Raw genomic sequence first — 20,133 nt, forward strand, 5'->3', positions numbered from 1 at the left:
GCTGCAGGTGCTACTCCTAAGGGCACCAGGTACTTCTGGGGGCCTCAAGGCTGGCCCTCGGAGTGCAGCCTGGGCTGCTCGGAGGTGCCCACCCAGCTCTGAGCTTCTGTTCTCTCTCCCTCTGGCCTACTGAGGCGACAGTGTGGATCCAGAAGTCACCCTGGCCTGCTCTCAGCAACTCCCCGCTCAACTCTTAACAGCTAGCGGCGAGCGAGCACCAAGGAAGTCCTGAGCACTTGCGTGTGGGGTCTTCTGGCCCATCACTTGGGCAGGCATCCACGCCTACTTCCCTCTAGGCTCCGCCCCCTCAGGGTCAACTTCAAAAGCAGCGGAGCTGTGAGACCACCAATTCTGAACCAGGCACGTGGTGCCAGAAGTGCACCCCGAAGGACCCCAGAGAGGAGGGGCCACACCCCCTCCACGCCACCACAGAGCACATCACGGGATCCAGGTCAAATCCTCACTAGTGGCTGTCAGGTTGGCCCATACGTGACCATTTTAATGCAGGAAATGATGATCATTTACAAATGAATCATTTTATCAGCCAGAGCCAGGAGGACCCGAAAGGCAGTGAAGGAGGAGGGAGAGGCCACTGGGAGCTGGGGAAGCAGCTCCCAAGCACCTTCACAGCCGATCCCACCCAGGCCCCTGCACACCGGGCGAGCCCTGGCCATCCGTGGCCCCCGCCCTCCGACTCCCACTAGGCACTCCCCAGGGGGAAGACCGTGGGTCAACCTCAGGACAGAAGACTGTTCCCGGGAAGTGAGGGTCTGGAGGGCAAGGAGGGAGGGGACAGGATGCTGGCCACCGTGCAGCCGCCCACTCTGGGCTGCGGCCCCTCCAGCTGAGGCAGCGTGAACCCTAGCAAGCCTTCGGCTCATCCCCTCCCTTTCCTCCCGGCAGGTGGCAGAGGGACCGAGCACAGGCCTGGGGCAGAAGGGGCACTGGGGGAAAAGCACGTGTCCTCAGGATGGGAAGGGTTTATCTGGCTGGATCTGCTTTGGAGAAAGGGAGGGATCTCAGAGGAGGCGGCTGCTGGGGGAGCCATCAAACCTGACTCTAGACGCCTCCCCCAGCATCCATACATCCATCGGTCAGAGTTGGCAGGATACTCGTCTGGACCCAGCACCTCCCACATGGGGCACGCAGGGGTAGACAGGCTGGAGGCTCGGGGCCCTGGAGGTAGAAAGGAGCCCTTCCACCCTCCCCTTTCCCCAGGCCAGGAAGGTCAAACACACGAAGGCAGCCCAGACTCGGGATGGCCGGGGTGGGAAGGCTGGGCCTCCCAGGGTGGTTGAGGTCTGAGCCCAGACTCAGGATGGCCTGGGATGGGAAGGCTGGGCTTCCCAAGGTGATTGATCCCAGCCCAGACTCAGGATAGCTGGGATGGGAAGGCTGGGCTTCCCAGGGCAGCCCTGACTCCAGGATGGCTGGGATGGGAAGGCTGGGCTTCCCAGGGCGGTTGAGTTCCAGCCCAGACTCAGGATGGCTGGGATGGGAAAGCTGGGCCTCCCAGGGTGGTTGAGTCCCAGCCCAGACTCAGGATGGCCAGGATGGGAAGGCTGGGCCTCCCAGGATGGTTGAGGTCTGAGCCCAGACTCAGGATGGCCGGGATGGGAAGGCTGGGCCTCCCAGGGTGGTTGAGGTCTGAGCCCAGACTCAGGATGGCCGGGATGGGAAGGCTGGGCCTCCCAGGATGGTTGAGGTCTGAGCCCAGACTCAGGATGGCCGGGGTGGGAAGACTGGGCCTCCCAGGGTGGCTGCAGTCCCAGCCCTGCCTGGCTTCAGGCACTCCCCATTACCAAGTCTGGCGAGGTGGAGAGGACCCTCAGGGCTGGGTTCTACCAGCCCATCCAAACAAAATCGGTCACCAGAAGCATCTCTCAGGGCTGGGGACAGGGGCAGAGCGCTCTTCAGGGACACCCCCCGGCCCCTTGCCCACCTTGTCCAAGGTGCAGACCCCAGAGCAGAGCCGGGCCCTGGAGAGCAGGTCTGGCCAGGCAGACGGGGGAGGACTGGGAAGGGTGGTCACTTTGGCATCTCCAGGGCCGCCACTTGAGGCTTCACCTTGAAATACTGGTTGAATCGGATCACTGCATACCTGCCAGAACACAGGAAAGGGAACTTGCGTGAGAAGGGAGGCCAGGTGAGCCCTGTTGGGGGCACTCACACCATGGGGACAATTTCTCACCAGCTCAGCCCATCTAGGTCTGGATAAATGGACCCCAGCCCAGGTTGGGGTTTTTTGTTCATTTTGTTTTGACTTCAACTATAATTTTTTTTTTCTTAGATCAGACTGGAGCAGCTTCTCCCCAGACATGTTTGTTTGTTGATTCTTTACAGCTCAGTGTGGTTAGTATGTTCGCCTTGTTGAGCAACAGAGCTCCAGGACTTGCCATTCTGTAAACCTGGACTCTCCCCGACACAGCAAGTGCCCGGCCCCCAGCACCCACCATTCTACTTCCGTCCCTACGGATGTGACTATTTAGTTAGCTCATCTAAGTGGGATCACACAGCATTCGTCTTCTTGTGACTGGCTTATTTCACTTAGCACAATGCTCCTAAGGTTCATCTGTGTTGTATTATGTGGCATAATTTCCTTCCTCTTCAGAGGCTGAATACCATTCCCTGTGTGTACAGACCGCGTTTTGCTTATCCCCTCACCCATCAATGGACCCTTGGGGTTGCTTTCACCTGTTGGTTACTGTGAATAATGCTACTGTGAACACGGTTCTGCAAATATCTGTTTGAGACCCTGCTCTCACTTCTTTTGAGTACACAGACCCAGCAGTTAAGGCTGCTGGATCATACAGTAATTCTACGTTCACTCTTGGAGGAAGGACCGTATTCTTCTGCACAGAAGTTACACCATTTCACGGTCCCAACAGCAGAGCCCAGGGTTCCCATGCCTCCACGTCCTCACCAACACGTGTTATTTTCTGTGTATTTTAAAAGCAGCCATCCTAGTGGGTGTGAGGCAGGGGTGACTGGGGGTTCGACTTGCATTTTTCTAATTTGGGGGAACACTTTGAAGCCAGCATTGTGATTCCTTTTCAGCTGAGGGTGGGTAGGGACGATAAAGACAGAGACTGGACCAGAATGGAAGGCAAAATGATTCCTGGTCCTTCGGGGCCACATCTCACACGTCAGGGCCACCTGAGTGGTCAGTACTCACTACACTCTCAGGACAGCCCCTGATGGGTCACTAGGGGCCCTTAAAGGAGCACTTGGGTCCAGGACCCCATGCATGGAGCACCAGCCACTGAACGACCTTGCCAGACATCCACCCTCTGGACCTCTGTCCCTTCTGCTATCAAATGAGGGTTGCACTCATGATCTTAGACTAGTTTCCAGCAATTTCCATCAGCGCCAGGCTGTGTGGGGAAGAGCCAGCCAGTGGAGCAGACAGCAGGCTACAACAGAGGAGGAGGAAGCAGCTCGGCAGGAGGCGGGGTGAGAGGCTTCTGACCCCTTAGAGAGGGGTCCTGGGCACATGTACTCTGCAGGCGTCCAGGCAGCAGCAGCCCTCCTCGGGAGGGCTGGCGGGAATGGGGGCGGTGAACGGAGCAGAAGCACGCATCCTGGGCGGTCTGTTCGGGGTGTCCTTCACTCCCACACCCTGGGCTCAAGGCTCTTCCTCCCCCCACCCCCCACCCCTGTTCCCCCAGTAACTCCCAGCTTGCTCCCCGCACTCACCTGAGGAAATCAAAGTCGATGGTGGAGAACTGGTTCTGGATGAGGGCCCAGAGTGCCCAGAGGAAGTGAGATGCCTGAAAACAGGTCAGAGAAGATCAGTGTGGTGAGCCCCCCAAACCTGTCATGGACCCTGACAGCTGGAAGGACACAGTCGCCGTGGAAGACACACAGAGCCAACACGCTGGCAGAAACACACGGGTGGGGGGGAGTCCGGGGTCACTGCATGGCGCTCGGGGCCTCCACTCGTGCTAGCAGAAGGCAAGCAGGGTAGGTTCTCCCTGCCCTCAGGCTTACACAGACCTTCAGCTTGTTCCCCAGCTTCAGCTGGACCTGAACTCCAGCCCTGGCCTCCCCGCTACCCAGGAAAACCCCTAGGAAGAGAAATCCCAAAGGCAGAGCTCAGGCCTGCTTGCTAGTGGGGGGCTGGCACCCCGTCCACAGTGCCCTGGCCACAAGGGCATCAGAGATCGAGTCACAGGAAGGCCTCTACACTGCCCTCTCTCCTATCATGAGGTGGGTGGGCTAGGAAATAAACACAGACAGGAGCCAGGCCACCGAGCAGGGGTCCATCTGCTGCCCAGGCCACCCCAGGCTCCAGAAGCCAGAGCGCTGGGGTCCCTGCTGCCGGGTGGCCCAGGCCAGGGCCCGCTCCCATGATCTCCCTCTCCACCCCGAGTCCTGCCCACTCTGCGGTTGGCTCTGCAGTACCTCTCTTGTCTCGACTTAGATCAATTAGCAAGTAGGAATGGTTACTAAAAATTTAGCCAAAGGAAGGCATGGGCGAAGAACCTTAAAAAGAGTCACTTGGTTGTACAGCAGAAATTAACATAACATTGTAAATCAACTATGCTTCAATAAAATAAATATTTTTAAAGAGGAGGAAGAACCTGACAAGAATCACTTTTATACCAATAAGGAAATAGAATAGGCGATTCAAAATTACATGAGATTAAAGATTTTATTTACGCTCTATAATGCATTGTGAAGCTCAGGTCAGCTGATGTGTCTTCTTGCTCATGCATGACTGACATTAGAAAGGCTAGCTAGCAATCCCCTTGGCACTATCAGTGGAGACCGGATGAAGCATGTACCTCGGGTAAGCAGTGCTCAAAACAGAACTGACAGCACAGTAATTTCAGAAGAAAGAGCCTGATGGGAAAGGCTGACAGAGTTCTGAGTAAGTCAGCGGGGACAGTCAACAAGGAGGATTTTTTAGAACTGACACTCTCTACTTTTTCCAAAGGCTAAAAAAAAAAAAAAAAAAAAAAAATGGGATGCATTTAATTGTAGCATGAAAGGCTAAGGTTAGACACTAGAAAGAACTTGTCCAAATGAGAGAACTGCTAAAACAGGAAGCGGGGATCTTCCTTGGAAATAGTTCTCCAGGAAGGAGAGAGAACCTGGACTTGATGGAATGAATGGGTGGAAAGCAGAGAACAGGGCATCTTAGTATTAAGTCCAAGATGGCTCTTCCCAGACTCCGCCTCAAGGCTGGAATGCTCTGGACCTCAGCCCTGACCCTGGGCTCTGCTTCCTCTGATCACAGGGCTGTGAGGGCAAGGAGCTGAGGGTGAGTCCTCCTCCCGGCTCCTCCCTCCCTGCCCCCAGCACTCACCAGAGCAAACTTGTTGACTTGCACGTAGAGCCTCTCCACCTCTCTGGGGGTCACAGCTGTCCCGTTCTGGGCCTGCAGGTAGTAGCGCAGCCACAGCAGCTGGGTCTCGCGCGCCGGGTACCGAGAGTAATCGACCTCGTTCACACCTGAGGGCGACGCGGCCGCTCAGAAGCTGCTGGGAGACGGGCCCACTGGGGGTCTCCTCCAGCTCAGCAGGTGTTCCCCGCTGCCCTCAAAACCTCCATCTCCTTTGCCCTGGGGGGCTGTGCCAAAGAAACCTGCTGCTTTGACCACCAAAAAACTCTAATGTATGGAGAGCCGACCCCCATCCCAGCTGAGGGCACTGCTTTCAGCTGAGCCGGAGGAAAGGACAGAGGGAGGCAGATTTGTTGAGGGGCAAGGCACTGTCCTGCAAGTGACGGGGGTCCCCCTAAGACAGCACCACTGCATCCCTGAACCCTACACAAAACCACAGCACATAGGAGGCGCTGGGCCAAAGCCCCGAATCAGGAGTCTAGTTGTCTTAGATCTGACGCTGCTGCTGCTGCTGCTGCTAAGTCACTTCAGTCGTGTCCGACTCTGTGAGACCCCATAGATGGCAGCCCACCAGGCTCCCCCGTCCCTGGGATTCTCCAGGCAAGAACACTGGAGTGGGTTGCCATTTCCTTCTCCAATGCATGAAAGAGAAAAGTGAAAGTGAAGTCGTTCAGTCCTGTCCGACTCTTCGTGACTCCATGGACTGCAGCCTACCAGGCTCCTCCATCCATGGGATTTTCCAGGCAAGAGTCCTGGAGTGGGGTGCCAGTGCCTTCTCCCAGATCTGACGCTAACCTCCAGTTAACTTTGAACAAGCCCTTCCTTTTCAGCGGCCTGAATCTTATTTATAAAGCAGAGGAACTGGATGCAGTGTATCAATATCTGAAGCCCCGCCTCCTTTTTAGGCAACCAGTGTTGAACCAGTTGCCTAAAAACATCACCTGGAGTGCTTGGCAAAGATACAGACTGCCAGGGACCCCCCCTGTCCCGCTCTCCAGATGATGTGGACACACAGCCATGCTTGGGAGCCCTGAGCTAAGCAGCCTCAATGCCTTCTAGTTCTGCCCTTTCTTGAGTCCTCAAGCTGCCAGCCCAATACACACCAGCCACATCCCGGGCACGGTGGCAGAGAGGCTGACTGCAGAGCCGGCACAGGAAGAAGCGGTTTGTTAAAGACAGGACCAGGACTGGGCTACTTTCCCTTGTCTCCTCCTCCCTCTCTTTTCTCCCTATCTTTCCCAAGCTTCCTTGTGTTCCTGGAGAAACACACAGTCTTCTGGGCCCCCAAGAGTACGGCTGGAAAAGAAGCTGCTGGCACAGACCTACACTCGAAGGCCCAGAGAGAAGACAGTTGTTCAAGGTCACAAAGCCAGTTAGAGTCTGGTTCTTAGCTCCCCTTCCTAGCAGGGTCTCCCTGTACACTCCCTGCTCCTAAGAACCCAGGAGGTGCCTCTCCTCCACTGCTCTCCCCATCCCCCCATCCTAGGTTCCTGGCCTTCATTCTCAACTTGGAAGCAGGATACGATCTTGGCCCCTTGGAGAAAGTCCAGCTGGACTCTGCTCTGTGTGGTGGGTGAGAAGGACTTAAGATGCTTGACAGTTACCCCTTTGGAAAGGCTGGTGGGTTTGGCAACCGAGCAATCACAGGCCCAGTGCTCAGCGGTGCCAGCCTCTGCTCCAGGCCACACCCCACAGTTCAGCTGCTCTGTCCAGCTGAGGCCCCACCACCCTGTGGGTTTCTGGGTGCTGCTGGTGGCACCCCGGGGAGTCACACCCTCAGGTACAGAGCTTGACAGCCCTGGTCACCTGGGATTCCAGAAGGGGAAGAATTGGCCCGGTTGGCTGGAGCGGGTGCCTTCCCTCTCCGAAGCCACGGGGACTGGTCACATCACCCCAGCACCCCACACTGCCAGCCTGGGGATGTCCCTCCCACCCCAGTGCCCACCTTCAACCACCAGTCACCTCTTTAGCCCCATCAAATTGTTTAACAATTAAGCCCCCAAGCTGGAAAAACCTGCCCTGCTTCTTCTACACAAACGATTCCATTGTACACACCTGCCTTTATGGAAGGACAGCCTACACCGGGGCATACCCCTCATCTAACCTCTTCCAAGCTGCTCCAGCCTCCCTTGAGCGCTCCCCTGACTGATGCCAGCAGGCTTGGGGCTTAGTGTGTGCCACGCTGGTGTGTGTGTCACGCATCAAAACCATGAAGCAGGCGCTATCTTCTCCATCTTAGAGAGGCACAGAGAATGTAAGGAACTTGCCTTAAGGGTCATACAGCTAGTCAGCAACAAAGCCAAAAAGTGAACTGGGGGAGTCATGTTGGGGTACACACTTTGAACCAGTTCCACCACAGTTAATCTCATCGGGCCACCAGGCCAATAGCTACTTGCTGCTTCTGCCTTCTCTGCCTGCAGGGCCCCCATTTACATGGGCTGCACTGGGCCCAAAGCAGCCCAGACGGGGGTGACTGGCAGCTGACATCAAGCTTCGCTGGAGCAGCGGGTGGGCTATGTCTGCCCAGAGGAAGGGATCTCTTTCTATCTTACCCGTCAAGCTGAGCGTCCTCAGGGATCCCACAGAGGGCATGTTTTCCGAATGTGTACCAAAGTGCCACACGGGCTAGCAGGGGCTCGCTGTGTATACGGACCCGCCCACTCCCCACCCTACCTTGAGACCTGGGGCCTCCTCAAGCAGGCTGTGCCCGCCCCTCCGCTGAGTTGTGATATCTTGAGGACAGGCGTGTCCAGCCTCCCTTCCCCATAAACCGAACCCCCTCCCGCAGTTCCCCCAGACCTGGCCCCCCATCTCAAGGACGTCTTGGACATAGGCTGAAGAGCAACACCCTTCTCACCTGCAAACTCATTGAAATGGTTGCCAATGTCAAAAGCTTGGTAGTTGTAGCCAGCATATTCATAGTCAATGAACCGTACATGACCTGTGAGGTAGAGGAAAGGCAGGGAGGGTTGGCCCCAGAGCTGGACACAGGGTTTAGTCAGGCTGTTCCAGACTCAGGAGTGCCCCCGCTGACGCTCACGGGCTCTGCAGCAACCCAGCCTAACCCAGCGTCTCAGTGGCCACCTTCTAAGCTGCTTCCTTCCGTCTGTCCATTTGCCCAGCTCCAGCTCCCCCTCTCACCCAGCTGGGCCCTCAGCTGAGGACCAGAAAACAAGGCTAAGGCCTCTGTGGGGGCGAAGCTGTGGTCAGGAACTCAGGGAGGTTGCTCTCCGTGAAGGCTCAGGGCAGCCGGGGCGTCCTCACTGTCAGGGAGGATGGCTCCACAAACCGTAATTTTGAGTTCTTTTGCGGTGAAGTTTTCTAACCAGGAATTTGTTTCTTTCTCACTTCTCTCCTACTAATCAACTTGAGACCCACAGCAGACGGTCTCCCTTTGCTTGCCCAGTGCCAGCCTGAGGAGGGTCGCCCTGCAGCTGCTGACGGGGCCGCGGCAGCCCTGCCGCCCCGGGCCGGACACAGTACCTTTGCTGCTGTCGTAGATGATGTTTTTGCAGAGCAGGTCGTTGTGACAGAACACCACCGGGGAGTCCAGCGGAGGCAGGTGCTCCTTCAGCCAGACCAGCTCCCGCTCCAGCACGCCGACCTCAGGGACGTCCGCGGACAGGCTGCACGGCGGCAAGAAAGGCGGCCGGTGAGGGGCTGAGGGCGGGCGGGCCCGGCCCCCAGCCCGCCTCTCACTGCACAGGGACCCTGGACAGGCGGTCGGCCTTTCGAGCCCTCACTTCAGTCGCGTGTAAAAGGGCACTAAGGCTTTCCTGTCCTTCTGACTTTCTGTGGTTACTCTGAGAAGCTGTTTAACACATGGGCACGGGAGCACTTTGCGAAGCATACAAGTCCCTGAGTGAACAGTGTCCTGCTTCTTCAAAGGCAGCAGGAGATAGGAGAGGCTCAGGAGGCGTCAGGGAGGAGAGAACAAACATCCAAACTCAGTTATCCCAGAAAGGAGAAGGGCGGCAGGGGAGAGATGCAACAGACCTCCTCAGAACAGTTCTGAGGGCGAGATGTAGCTCCCTTAAAGAAGAGCCCAGAACTCCTCCCGTGGGCGAGGGACGGAGCCCTGGAAGTGGCTGGAGCACTGAGGCCCTCTTGAGCAGGCAGAGAGACGTCTGGGTGTGTCTCCCTCCTGCCCTGGCAGCTGCTGACATGGTCAGAAAGGACCCGAGAGCATTTCGACTAGCTTCCCACTGCACAGAGAGACCACTCGGGTCCACATAAGAAAGCCAAAAAAAATGCTTCTTAGCCCCACGTCTACAAGGCCAAGGCAAAACGAGGGCCTCTCGGTAGAAAGACACTTCTCTTGCGCCTCAGTAACTCACCTCTTCCTGCTTGAACTGTGGGTGTGTGACCCTGCCCCGGCCCCCTGCGTGTGTGAGGGCAAGTCCAGAGTAGGAGTGAAGATGTATACCTGTGGATGCGCGACCCACCTGTCCCTCAGCCCACCCCACCCTGCGGCCCATGGGAAGCACTTCTGCTAAAGACACACGTTGATGAATGAATGAACGGGTCAGTCAACGAGGCTCTCAGAGGCCATGGGGAGGCTGATGCGGGTGCTCTGGCACCAGTGTCCTGAACTTTGGTCCTGCAAAGCACTCAGGTCTGTGTACACTGCAAAACTAAATAGTTAGCAGAGCCCTTAAACACCTAGCCTCCTCCCCTCCACCCACTGGTGGTTCTGGGGTTTTATCTCCATTCATGTGACTCCTATTTGCTTTCTTGTCCAGGGCAGCTGGGATACATGCAGGAGGCTGAGAATGAGACGTGTCCTCGTTGACTCTCCCATAGGATGCCCCACTGGCCCTCACCCAGCCCAGAAGCCAGAATGTAGAGTATTCAAGTGGCTGAGGCACCTTCACACAGCCCTGTAAAAGGACGAGCAGGAGGCTTCCCCCAGGCTTTAAGAGGGTCAGAGCTAAAGAGCATCTGAGGCCTCCAGTCCAGCTCCAGGGGGAAACAGAGGCTCAGGGCAGAGGCTTCCTCCCACCTCCAGAGTCTTACACACCTGGACACTCTACTCCCTCACCTAAGGAGAGCAGTCCTTGGCGTGTGCAAGAATCCAAACCCAAGCCGAGCCTCTGCCCTGAGAGGGTGTCAGCGCCCTCAGGCTCTGCACTGCCCACTCTGAGTCTGCGGGTCCGTTAGGGGCCGGGCTGGGGAGGCCGCCCCTCACTCTCGCAGCAATGTCTCTGTGTCGACAGGCCTGCACAAAGTGCATTTCAATCTTGGCTTTCCTTAGAGGCTCCCTTTTCTTCCCAGATTCCTTCCCGCCTCCCGCCTTGAACTGACCATCCCAAGATAAGCATTAGGAGCTTCCTTTGGCTTGCCCAGGTCTTAGCCTGAGAAGCCTGTCTCTGCCATCCACGATGCCAGCCGCCCAGGCCCTGACCCCTGTCTGACCCTCCACTGGCCACCCCAAGGCCACGCTGCTCGTTATACTGCAGGAGCAGCCCAGACCTGCCTCCTCCGTGCGCTGCCCTGCTTCCCTCTGCTGAGCTCCGGAAAGAGCGCCAGCTTTGCTGCCTTCAGCCCTGACGTCTCTCAAGGCTGAGCGGATGGCAGAGCAGTAACCACTGCCGCGTCACAGAAACTCCCACCCCCCGAGCAGACAGCTCCTCCGACTCCTCTGTCCCTCAGAGGCAGTGGGAGCGGGTGACAGGGCTGGGGGCCCCCTCAGGGAAACCTGGGGATGTCCACCGAGCTCTCAGATCCAGGTGCGCTGGTGTGGGGGGGTGGGGTACTGTCTCCCTGGAGAAAGGGCTTTCTAAGTGTTCACACGTATGTACCAATCAAGCCATGCACACCGCCTCCTGCTGCCCCCTGAGCAGTGATCAGCCCGTCCCCACCACGCTGGGCCCCTCCAGGCCCCCACCTGGCACCAGACCACCATGCCCATCCCGCCGGGCCTGCCTCGTCCCCCTGTCCTCCGTCTCCCCGGAAAGCTGCCATGGCAATGTTCCTCGGAAGGCAGCTCCCTGATCCCCCGCCCAGAACACCCAGGGAGCCTGTCAACATGCAGATTCCCAGGGTCTCATGTAAGACCTCCCAATCAACCTCCAGGGTTAGGCTCAGAATCTACACATGCAAGAACCCAGGGGGACCTCATGCTCCAGCTTAGGGACCCGAGGCTTAGATGTTGCCCATCAGATTACAACACTCCCCCCACTGGCCTCCCTGCCTCAAAGCCCCCAACTCCCACCCAAGTCTGCCCTTTACAATGAGCTCCTTACAAGGTGAAGGTGTCTAACACTTTCACAGTGACTCTCCACTGCCTGCTAAATTAATCTGGGCTCCTTTACCCACCATGAAGGCCCCTCACAATCTAGCTCCAACTCCCCTCTGCGGTCCCATCTCCCACGACCTGCCCCCAGTCCCTCCTAAGACTGGCTCCAGCCACCTCATCCACTCATCATCCATAAACAAGCCTCTCCTCCAGCCGGAGGCCTCCCTTCTCATCGCTGCCATCTACCTCTGCCAAGAAGACGTTCCCTGATGCTCCCTCTCATGCTCACATACGCTGCACAGGCGGGTCCTATTTACATGGATGACTTCTAAGCTCCTTGAGGGCAGGGCCACTTCTCCCTCAGGTATTTTTATTGTTTTAAAGTCCAATCAGTGTTTGTGAGATGAACCCTAAGTCAGGGTTATTAGGCAACGACGGGAACTCAAGTGCTTCCAAGTCTCATCCAAGTGATTGTTCGTCGCTGTCCTGCTTGTGGCAGGTTAGACCCAGCTTAGGGCAGGGTCCATCCCCTAAAGAGGCTCAACTTAAGCAGCTTGATTTGCCCAAAGTCAAAGGTGTGATGAAAGAAAAAGAATTCGGCCAGCTCTTCTTCAAAGAGCACGCCCCTCTCAACAAGGTCACCCTCTTAAGATTACACAGTGACAGTACAGTCAAAAGAAGCAGCAGGAACAAGAGTCGTGCCTGAACATCGAGCCTGGGCTCCAGTCCTTGAATGGCCATTGATCAGGTGGGCAAGCCCATCTCTCCTCTGGGCTTCAGTTTTTCCATCTGCCAAGTGAAAGTGGGAGGCTGGCTGATCAGAGGGTCTTGCTCTCTGTGTGCTGCTCAAGTCCTAGAACAAGTCCTAGTCCCTTCCTAGAGGGAAGGCGGTTCTTGTCCCAGAGACACTGACGTGGAAGGTGTGAACACGGGCCATCCGAGACAAACAGTCCCCAAGTGGTGCTTAATAATCAGTGAGAGGGAAGACCCCGATACGGTCATGAGTGCATGCGTGTGACAGGGATGGATAATTACTGTCTTATCTCAGAGGGGACATGACACCCTTCCATCAGACCTCTTCTGTACCCTGCCCCTATGAACATTTGGAAAAGAGTGATGCTCAACCTCAGTGGGGAACATGGAGAGATCGGAGACGCACTATGGCCTTTTGAGGGGGCAGGGATGCTGCTGCTGCTAAGTAGCTTCAGTTGTGTCCAACCCTGTGCAACCCCATAGACGGCAGCCCACCAGGCTCCCCTGTCACTGGGATTCTCCAGGCAAGAACACTGGAGTGGGTTGCCATTTCCTTCTCCAATGCACAAAGTGAAAAGTGAAAGTGAAGTCGCTCAGTCGTGTCTGACTCCTAGTGACCCCATGGACTGCAGCCTACCAGGCTCCTCCGTCCATGGGATTTTCCAGGCAAGAGTACTGGAGTGGGGTGCCATTGCCTTTTCCAGGGGCAGGGATGACTTCAGTCTACCTGTTCAAGGGTAGGCTGGGGAATCAGGGATCTGAAGGCTAGAAGGATCTCAGGTTGCTGGCCAGAGAGCATAAGGAAAGGTCCAGGGAACTCCATCTCACCCGGGAAAAGGCAGTGTCAGGAGGGGCAGAGCACGCCCTCCCTGGGAAGAGCAGTGAGGTAGCAGCAGCTGTCAGTTTGAACAAGGTGGGGGAGTGGGGTCCTGGAGCCGTGTGGGGGCAAGAGGTGTCCGGGCAAGTAGCAGGAATCTTGACGTCCCAAGGGCTTGTCAGCTGGTGAGCTGAGCCCCATACTGTTCTCTCAAGAGGGCCAGGCCATCCCTTCCCAGGGCTCGGAGCCAGCTCAGGGAGAAAGGGTCCTGCAGAAACAAGAGCCCTGCCTCGGACTAGCCCTGGGACCCCAGGAAAAGCCTCGTCTCTGAGCTCAGTATCCTTCAAGTGAAATGGGGAAACATTGTCCTCAACCCTAGTACCTGCCATAACCAAAAACTGAAGGAGAAATAAGCTCATAAGGACAAAACTGTGGGAACAAGTTCCTGAGATTTCACGGACTGGCCGCACTCTGCGTGGAGAGAGAGGCCCAGGAATCGGGACTGAAGCTAAACCTTCTGTCGAGCAGGCTGGGCCGGGGGCCATGCTAAGGCTGCAGCGACAGCGGAAGCCTCGGGCTCTCTGAGATACTCGTACCTGGGGTTGATCTCGTTCTTCACGAGGGCGAAGTAATTGTGTATCTTGTGCCAGAGGGTGGGCTTAGGCAGGCTGCCGTTGGCATGGATGGTGTGGATCTTGGCCATTTCTAAGGCGATTAGCCTGCAGCAGAAAAGAGGGAGGGCAGAGTCTGAGAGTGGGGCCAGTGTGGGACTATCACAAGTCAGGAGCTCTGGGTCCTGCAGAAGGAAAGTCTTGGGACCTTCAGGACGTGAAAAAGATAAGGCCTTCAGCCCAGCAGCTGGGACAGCATCAGGGAGCGAAAGGGCAAAGCAGTGAGCTGTGGCCACAGGTCAAGGACCTTGCCCCACCACAAGGTTGAGTAACCACGGCAAACCCCGAGGACAGAGGGGTCACCTGGGCGTGGGGGCGGAACCCCTCCCACCGCCCCACCCCGCCCATCTAGACTCAGACCCATGCCATCAGAATGAGGTAGATGCCCGGCCCCAAGGAATCAGGGTGGTGATGCCAAGCAGAGGAGCAGTGCACATCTCTTATCAGCCTGGCCAAGGTGGGGAGGGAGGCAGGCCGGCCCTGGGCAGCCCCTTCCTCTGCAGCAAGGAGGCGATGCTGGCGGCTGGGTGCCAAGGACGCAAAACAAACCAGCGTTCTATTTTCAAGTTCTCCCGTGGACATTATCCAAGGTCCCAGGAGGGAAGCAGGGGGTGGTGGGAGGGGAGAAAGCAGAGCTGGGGAGGTTGCTGAGAGAGGGCGGGAGTGGACAGAGGACGGGTTGCTCAGAGAGGGAAGGCCCTGATAAGGAGCCCAGCGTCTGAGGCCCTCACCCCCGCGGGCTCCCCCGCCCCCTGCCAGCTCCCCCTCCTGCAGCCCCACCCCCACCCAGCTGCGAGCCTCCAACATTCAAGCTTCCTTCGCCCCTGCCTGCTGCTCAAATAATAATCGCTGGGAAAGACAACAAGAGCATTGGCTGTTTGAAACCTTGTTACTAAGTTGTTCTAGGGACAACCCCTCCACTTGCCAGGTCCTGGCAAGGAGCAGCCATCACCCACCAGGAGAGCTGGACAGACCAGGGGCTCCCCGAGAAGCCCCCAAGGCTCTCACCTTTAAAGGGTGGAGGGGCAGGAGGCGAGGTAGCAGCCAAGTGGGTGAGAGAGGAAGCCTGTCCTCTCAGGGGCGAGAGAGAGGCCCTAGGGCAGGAGTGAGCCCACCAGAGCCTGGGCAAGGTGGGGATGCAGACCTGAAACCCGGGGCTCCCCTACTCCAGGGAAGATTCCAAAGCAAAGAGCCTAAACAGAGCGTTTTCCTGAATATCAACAGGGTTGTTGTCTGGAATAGCAAAGAAAGTAACCTTAACACAGCATTTTTATGCTGCAGAGCATGAAAGCATCACGCGGAGGTTGGGAGGTGAGGTTCAGGGACACCTGGGGAAGTAGCTCCTGCGCCTCCCCCCTGCCTTTCCCCCAGAGATCCACCTTCACCAAAAGGACAATGGTCCATCCTGGGAATCATGGAGGAAGCGTCTGCTTCCTGCCTCTATCCCAAGTTCTGACTCTCCCCTAAGTGTAAAGTTCTTCTTCTTATCAAACCTAAATCCATCTGCAATATTCCTGACAGTGGTAACTGTTTCCACGGGAGGATGCCGGGCAGTATCCGTGGGAGAACGGGGGTGGGGAGGATCTGTGAACTTCTTGGCACAAGGCTGAGGGGGAGCTGGGGGGGGACTATGGGAGGAGTCAGGATGGGGTCCGCCCCGCTGCAGCCCACTCTGACCTCATGTCTCCAGCTGGGTGCGTATGGACCTGCAGCCTGAGAAAACCCTCTCACGGGGGTGCACATTCCATCCTTACCCACCCCACACACGCAACTGCACGTGAATATCCTGGGGCCCAACCAGCCCGAAAGGCAGTGCTCTCAGAGTCCCTTCTTCCACGTCCCCAGAGGGCCTGCTAGGGCTTCGCTGCAAATGGGGCAGGGGCACTAACTAACTTGGGGTTAGCTGGGTAACCTCAAGATGACGGAGCAAAGATGCTTCTTGGTCTACTCCCTAAGTGGGCTTTCCTGTTTCCCCTCGAGAGCTGAAAAGCTTCTTCCCCTTAGGGGAGACAGGACAGATCCCACGGATCTCAAGCAGACCCCTGTGCTGCTATCGGGGGTGTCTGGGGTAAATTTCAGCCTGCCTCAAGCCTCCCTGCGGTCTGAGCGCCCTGCCCGTGGGCGTGGCAAGAAGGAGAATCCTGCCCAACCTCCCTGCCCAGCATGGTAAGAGGAGAGCATCAGAGGGCTCTTCTTTTGTTCTCCCCCTTCCAGACCCCCAACAGAAGCATCCACAGGTTAAGTCTAGTTCCTGGGTCCTACACATCCAGGCATTGAATAGGAGGTGATCCCTAAGGGGTATAGGTGCTTAGGAATCTCTGGAAGGAAGCCTCAGCAGTCTCCGAACCTGGGCTCCCACCCTGTCAGGAAGAACAGAAAGAGCTCGTATGGGGAGAGGGCTGGCACCTTCTGGGAGGGGACAGCCACACTCAGCCCGGGTAAGGCCTGTTCTCCAGGAGTCCCTGGGCTCTTGGCAGGAGGAGGGAAGCAGGAAACCTTGAGCGCTCTGGGGATTTGGCTCAGGTTTCACTTCCAAGGCTACGCGATGTTTCCCGGTCAGATGTGGGGTGGGCAGAGGACTGAGGCATGGGCCAGGAAGCAGATCCCCTTTGGTTTCACGTTCAGCAAAATTCTCACTTGCCTCCCCAAGAACACATCTTTTTAGCAGACCTCACTGAATATCGAGACAAAACGACAGCTGCTCTCCACAGAGCAAGGCACACACACACGTTTCATGCAATTTCAAGGAGTTCATAGATCTTAAGACTCTTTCACGGACTCGGCTCCACCAGGGAAGCTGGCCAACGACTTCAAAGCCCAGGGCCTGTGGAATCCTGGAGATGAACAGTACCCCGGGTGCCCTCCTTACCTGAAGAGTCGGGGCTCACGGATGTGCTCTGGCCCCAGGGCCACGCCCCTCATGTACTCATAGCACAGACCATTCTGGAAGGTGCAGTAGAGTTTCGGTGCACAGCCGTGAGCCCGCAGCAGCTGGAAGTTCCGGACCTCGCTCTCACGGTCCACCAGCAGCTCCGTCCGCTCCCCATAGACTCGGACCAGCACACAGTCCCGCATGTCCTCCTCCACGTAGCAGGCCACCAGCTTGTTGGTGATGCCGTCAGTGAAGCGCTGGCACAGGGGAGAGGGCAGTGCAGGGGTGTGTGGGGCAGGCAAGGCACCCCGTGCTGCCCCAGCTCCAGCAGGTGCTGCTGGTTTGAATGCTGAGCGCAATCACACAGTACCCACATCCTTTAGCCCTCTCATTTAGTGAAGAGCTCAGCATTGCTCTTAACCCTCCACCCTTTCCCAACGCTTGAGACAGACCAGAGAGTTCAAGAAAGAAACAGGAGCTTGGGCTCACCCCAGACACACTTCTCCTGGGTCTGCCTCTGGTGAATGGGATTTGGCTGCTGAAGAATTTTCACACCACTTAGTGGGCAGAAGCCTGCCCCACCACTCCCTACCCCCAGGTCCTATCAGGCCCTAAAAGAAACCTCCATGGGCCAGAGTGCCACAGAGGGGGCAAGGAGTTGCCCAGGATGGGGGCAGCCTGACCTGACTCACCTCTTATCTCTCTGCCTGCCAGACCGAGGGCCCCTTGCCATCCCTCTTGCCCCACCCAGCGGCAGCAGTACAGGAGGGTACTGAGATTGGCACCCGCCCCAGGGCCAGGTGGTCACAGCTCCTTATGGCCAGGAGAGACAGACAGAAGATCCTGGGCTGGGAGAGCAGGTTCTCTGAGCAGGGTGACAAGGGGGAATGAACCACGGAGTTTATGGGGTACAGAGTGAGAGGGGTGGAAGGGGCCTTAGGGGACATCTGAAGCAAGAAAAGGTGGGGAAGCTGAGGCGCAGAGAATGGAGGGACTGGAAGGCAACATGTTAGGCCAGTGCTAGAATTAACCTCAGGCCTGCTTGATGGCCTGACAATTTTACACCAAGGTGGTCTTTTACTGTGAAAAGGTTACCCCTCCCCCTCTCCCGAAAGGGTCTGTAAGCCTTCCCAGGTCCTGAACCTCCCTCTCCCCACCGGCAGCCCCAGCAGCGCGGAGCCCCTGCTGCTCTAGTACAAGCCGCAGGTCCCCACTCAAGGCAGCAGCCCCCACAGGCAGCTCCCGGACAGGCTGGGGCAGCTGAGGACCCTCTCCCGAGGTCTGCTGGGGAGTCAGCCTGGGGCTGCTCAGGGAGAGACTGCCCGCGTCTGTGTCCCTACGCCTGTGCCCAGCGGAACAGGGAGGTGCCCTGTGTAGGGGGTGCTGAGCCAGAGCTCAAGGCAGTAGAGAGGCTTTCCACCGGGCGCGGGGCTGGGGGCTAGCTCGAGTTCCACAGGGTGGCTCCTTGGGAGCAGCAGGAGCAGCTCAGAGCCCGCAGACTTCGCTCCCACTCTGGGCTGCAGCGGGGGCACTGATGTGAGACGTGAGAGTGTGGGGGGCGCCCTTAAAAGTTCCTGCCTCCGCAGCTTTCAGAGCCGGGTGGGCACCGGCTTCTGGGCAGGGGGGACACGCGCGCACAGCGCCCGGGGGTGGGGCCCGCACGCGCGGCGCGCTGACAGTGGGCAGGTGGCCCTCTGGCGCGCCCGGGCCCCGAGAGGAGGGGTGCGTGTGCAGGGCCGAGAGAGCGGGGAGCCTGGCTGTGCTCAGGGACCGAGACAGAGAAAGAAGGACCCAGGCACGCCGCCGGCGCACCCCCTCGCGTGCAGCAGCGGCGCGCACCCCTGAGACCCACACCCGAAGGGATGCCTGGCCAGACGCGCGGGCAGCCCAGCTGCAGCCCCGCGGGGCCGCGTCCCCGGCGGCCCGCCTGCTCGGCTTACCTTGGTCCGGACTCGTTCGGGCTTCCAGCGCGGCCGCAGCTCCCGGATGAGGCGCAGGGCGCCCGGGAGGATGTCGTCCTGGTCCACCGAAATGCCGAAACATGGGACGGCGGCGGCTCTCGGGGGTCCCGGGGGCGCCCCGCGGCCGGCGCCGGCCGCCGCCTCCATGCCCCATGCGCGCCGCGGGGGTGGCCCCGGCCCTCAGGTAGGAGGGCGGGCCGGGCAGCCGGGCCACGGCCGGCCCCTGCAGCCCCGCCCCCGGAGCGCCGCGCGGACGGGGGCGCGGCGGGGGCGGGGCCGGGGTGCGGCGGGGGCGGGGCCGGAGCGCGGCGCGGGCCGGGGCGCGGGCGCGGCGGGGGCGGGGCCGGGCGCCTGCGGCCGCGACGTCACGTGCCGCCGGCCGGGGCGGCACCGCCTCCTGCACCCTTGGCTGCCCGCGCGCGGATGGGGCAGCTCCGGTTCGCTCCCCGATTTCCGAGGCCGCGAGAGGCCTCCTCCCTCCAGCCCCGCCGGAGGCCGCGCCCCCGGATAACCGGGACGGGGCCCGGGGAAAGCGCCCCCCGCGCCCCGAGTCCGCCCGGAGGTGTGGAGGTTCCGCCGCCCCCAGGTGGTCAGCTTGGGCGGCACCACCTGAGCCCCCAGTCCCTGGACTCCTGCAAGAGGCTCCGCTGGAGTAGGCCTTTTGGGATGGCGAGGGGACTGGGGAGATGCATTTTGTGGGCGGCCGTGCCCGTGGGGACCTCAGTCACCAGCCGGCTTGGGAGAGCGCTCGCGGCGCCACCCAGGAAAGTGCCTGTTTCCCCACGTGGCCCCTTTCACTTCTTCGGGAACCTCCCAACCGCAAGGCCCCTGTCCTCATCGCTGCCCAGAATCCCGCTCTGCCCCGCAGAACTTCTGGGCTGATGAGTGTTCTGTTTCTGTCTTGTCCAGGGCTGTGGCTACCAGCCACATGTAATTGTCCAGCGACTGAAATGGGGCTAGTGTGACATTTAGTTTAATTTTATGTCTAATGTAAACAGCCGTATATGGCTGTCTTATAGAATAGGACTAGAAGATGTTGGGGATGGGGGGGGTGTGCTACTTAAGGTCACGGAATCCAGGATGTTGGGAAAGGACCGTGACTCCAAGCCTTCCTGCAGCAAGGAAATACAGCTAAGCAGGCAAGAAGACTCAGAGAGTCATGCTCCTGGCTCTGCACAGGGATGTCACAGATGTGGGAATGCTGCCAGGGAGAGGTCCTGGGGTTCCAATACAATCCCAACAGGTGGTAATTCTCGAGGTATGAGGTTTGCTGGGGCCTGGGTGAGCCCCTCTGTGCCTCACTCCTTTCAGTCAAAAGAGGGGTGAGCAGCTGTCACGAAGAGGGACAGTGTCAGTGGCTTCATTCGGGCGGATACGGTGTCTTATTCCCCGAGCTACACGTCTCCCACAGACAGTCCAAGGCGTCGGAGTGGGAGCAGACCTCGACCTGAGCCCCAGGTCTTGTGATGTGGAA

General features: G+C 58.4%; 1 protein-coding gene across 3 annotated transcripts; it reads right to left on the reverse strand.

Annotated features, from left to right (window-relative positions):
* Positions 1-467: 467 nt before the first annotated feature.
* Positions 468-18,841, reverse strand: ETNK2 (ethanolamine kinase 2). 3 transcript variants are annotated; one of them, XM_024976618.2, is made up of 8 exons: positions 18,639-18,841; positions 16,696-16,955; positions 13,752-13,874; positions 8,831-8,973; positions 8,205-8,288; positions 5,312-5,457; positions 3,697-3,770; positions 468-2,101 (listed from the first exon to the last, which is right to left on the reverse strand). In XM_024976618.2, exons 1-8 carry the CDS (start codon positions 18,804-18,806, stop codon positions 2,029-2,031), a joined length of 1,071 nt encoding a protein of 356 aa, XP_024832386.1. In that variant the 5' UTR covers positions 18,807-18,841; the 3' UTR covers positions 468-2,028. The 3 variants fall into 3 exon arrangements, with proteins under 3 accessions (XP_024832386.1, XP_024832387.1, XP_059731616.1); XM_024976619.2 differs by lacking the exon at positions 18,639-18,841 and adding an exon at positions 17,188-17,986; XM_059875633.1 differs by lacking the exon at positions 13,752-13,874.
* Between the last annotated feature and the right edge of the window lie 1,292 nt (positions 18,842-20,133).

Source organism: Bos taurus, chromosome 16, assembly GCF_002263795.3.
Source record: "Bos taurus isolate L1 Dominette 01449 registration number 42190680 breed Hereford chromosome 16, ARS-UCD2.0, whole genome shotgun sequence".
In the NCBI taxonomy this organism is placed as follows: domain Eukaryota; kingdom Metazoa; phylum Chordata; class Mammalia; order Artiodactyla; family Bovidae; genus Bos; species Bos taurus.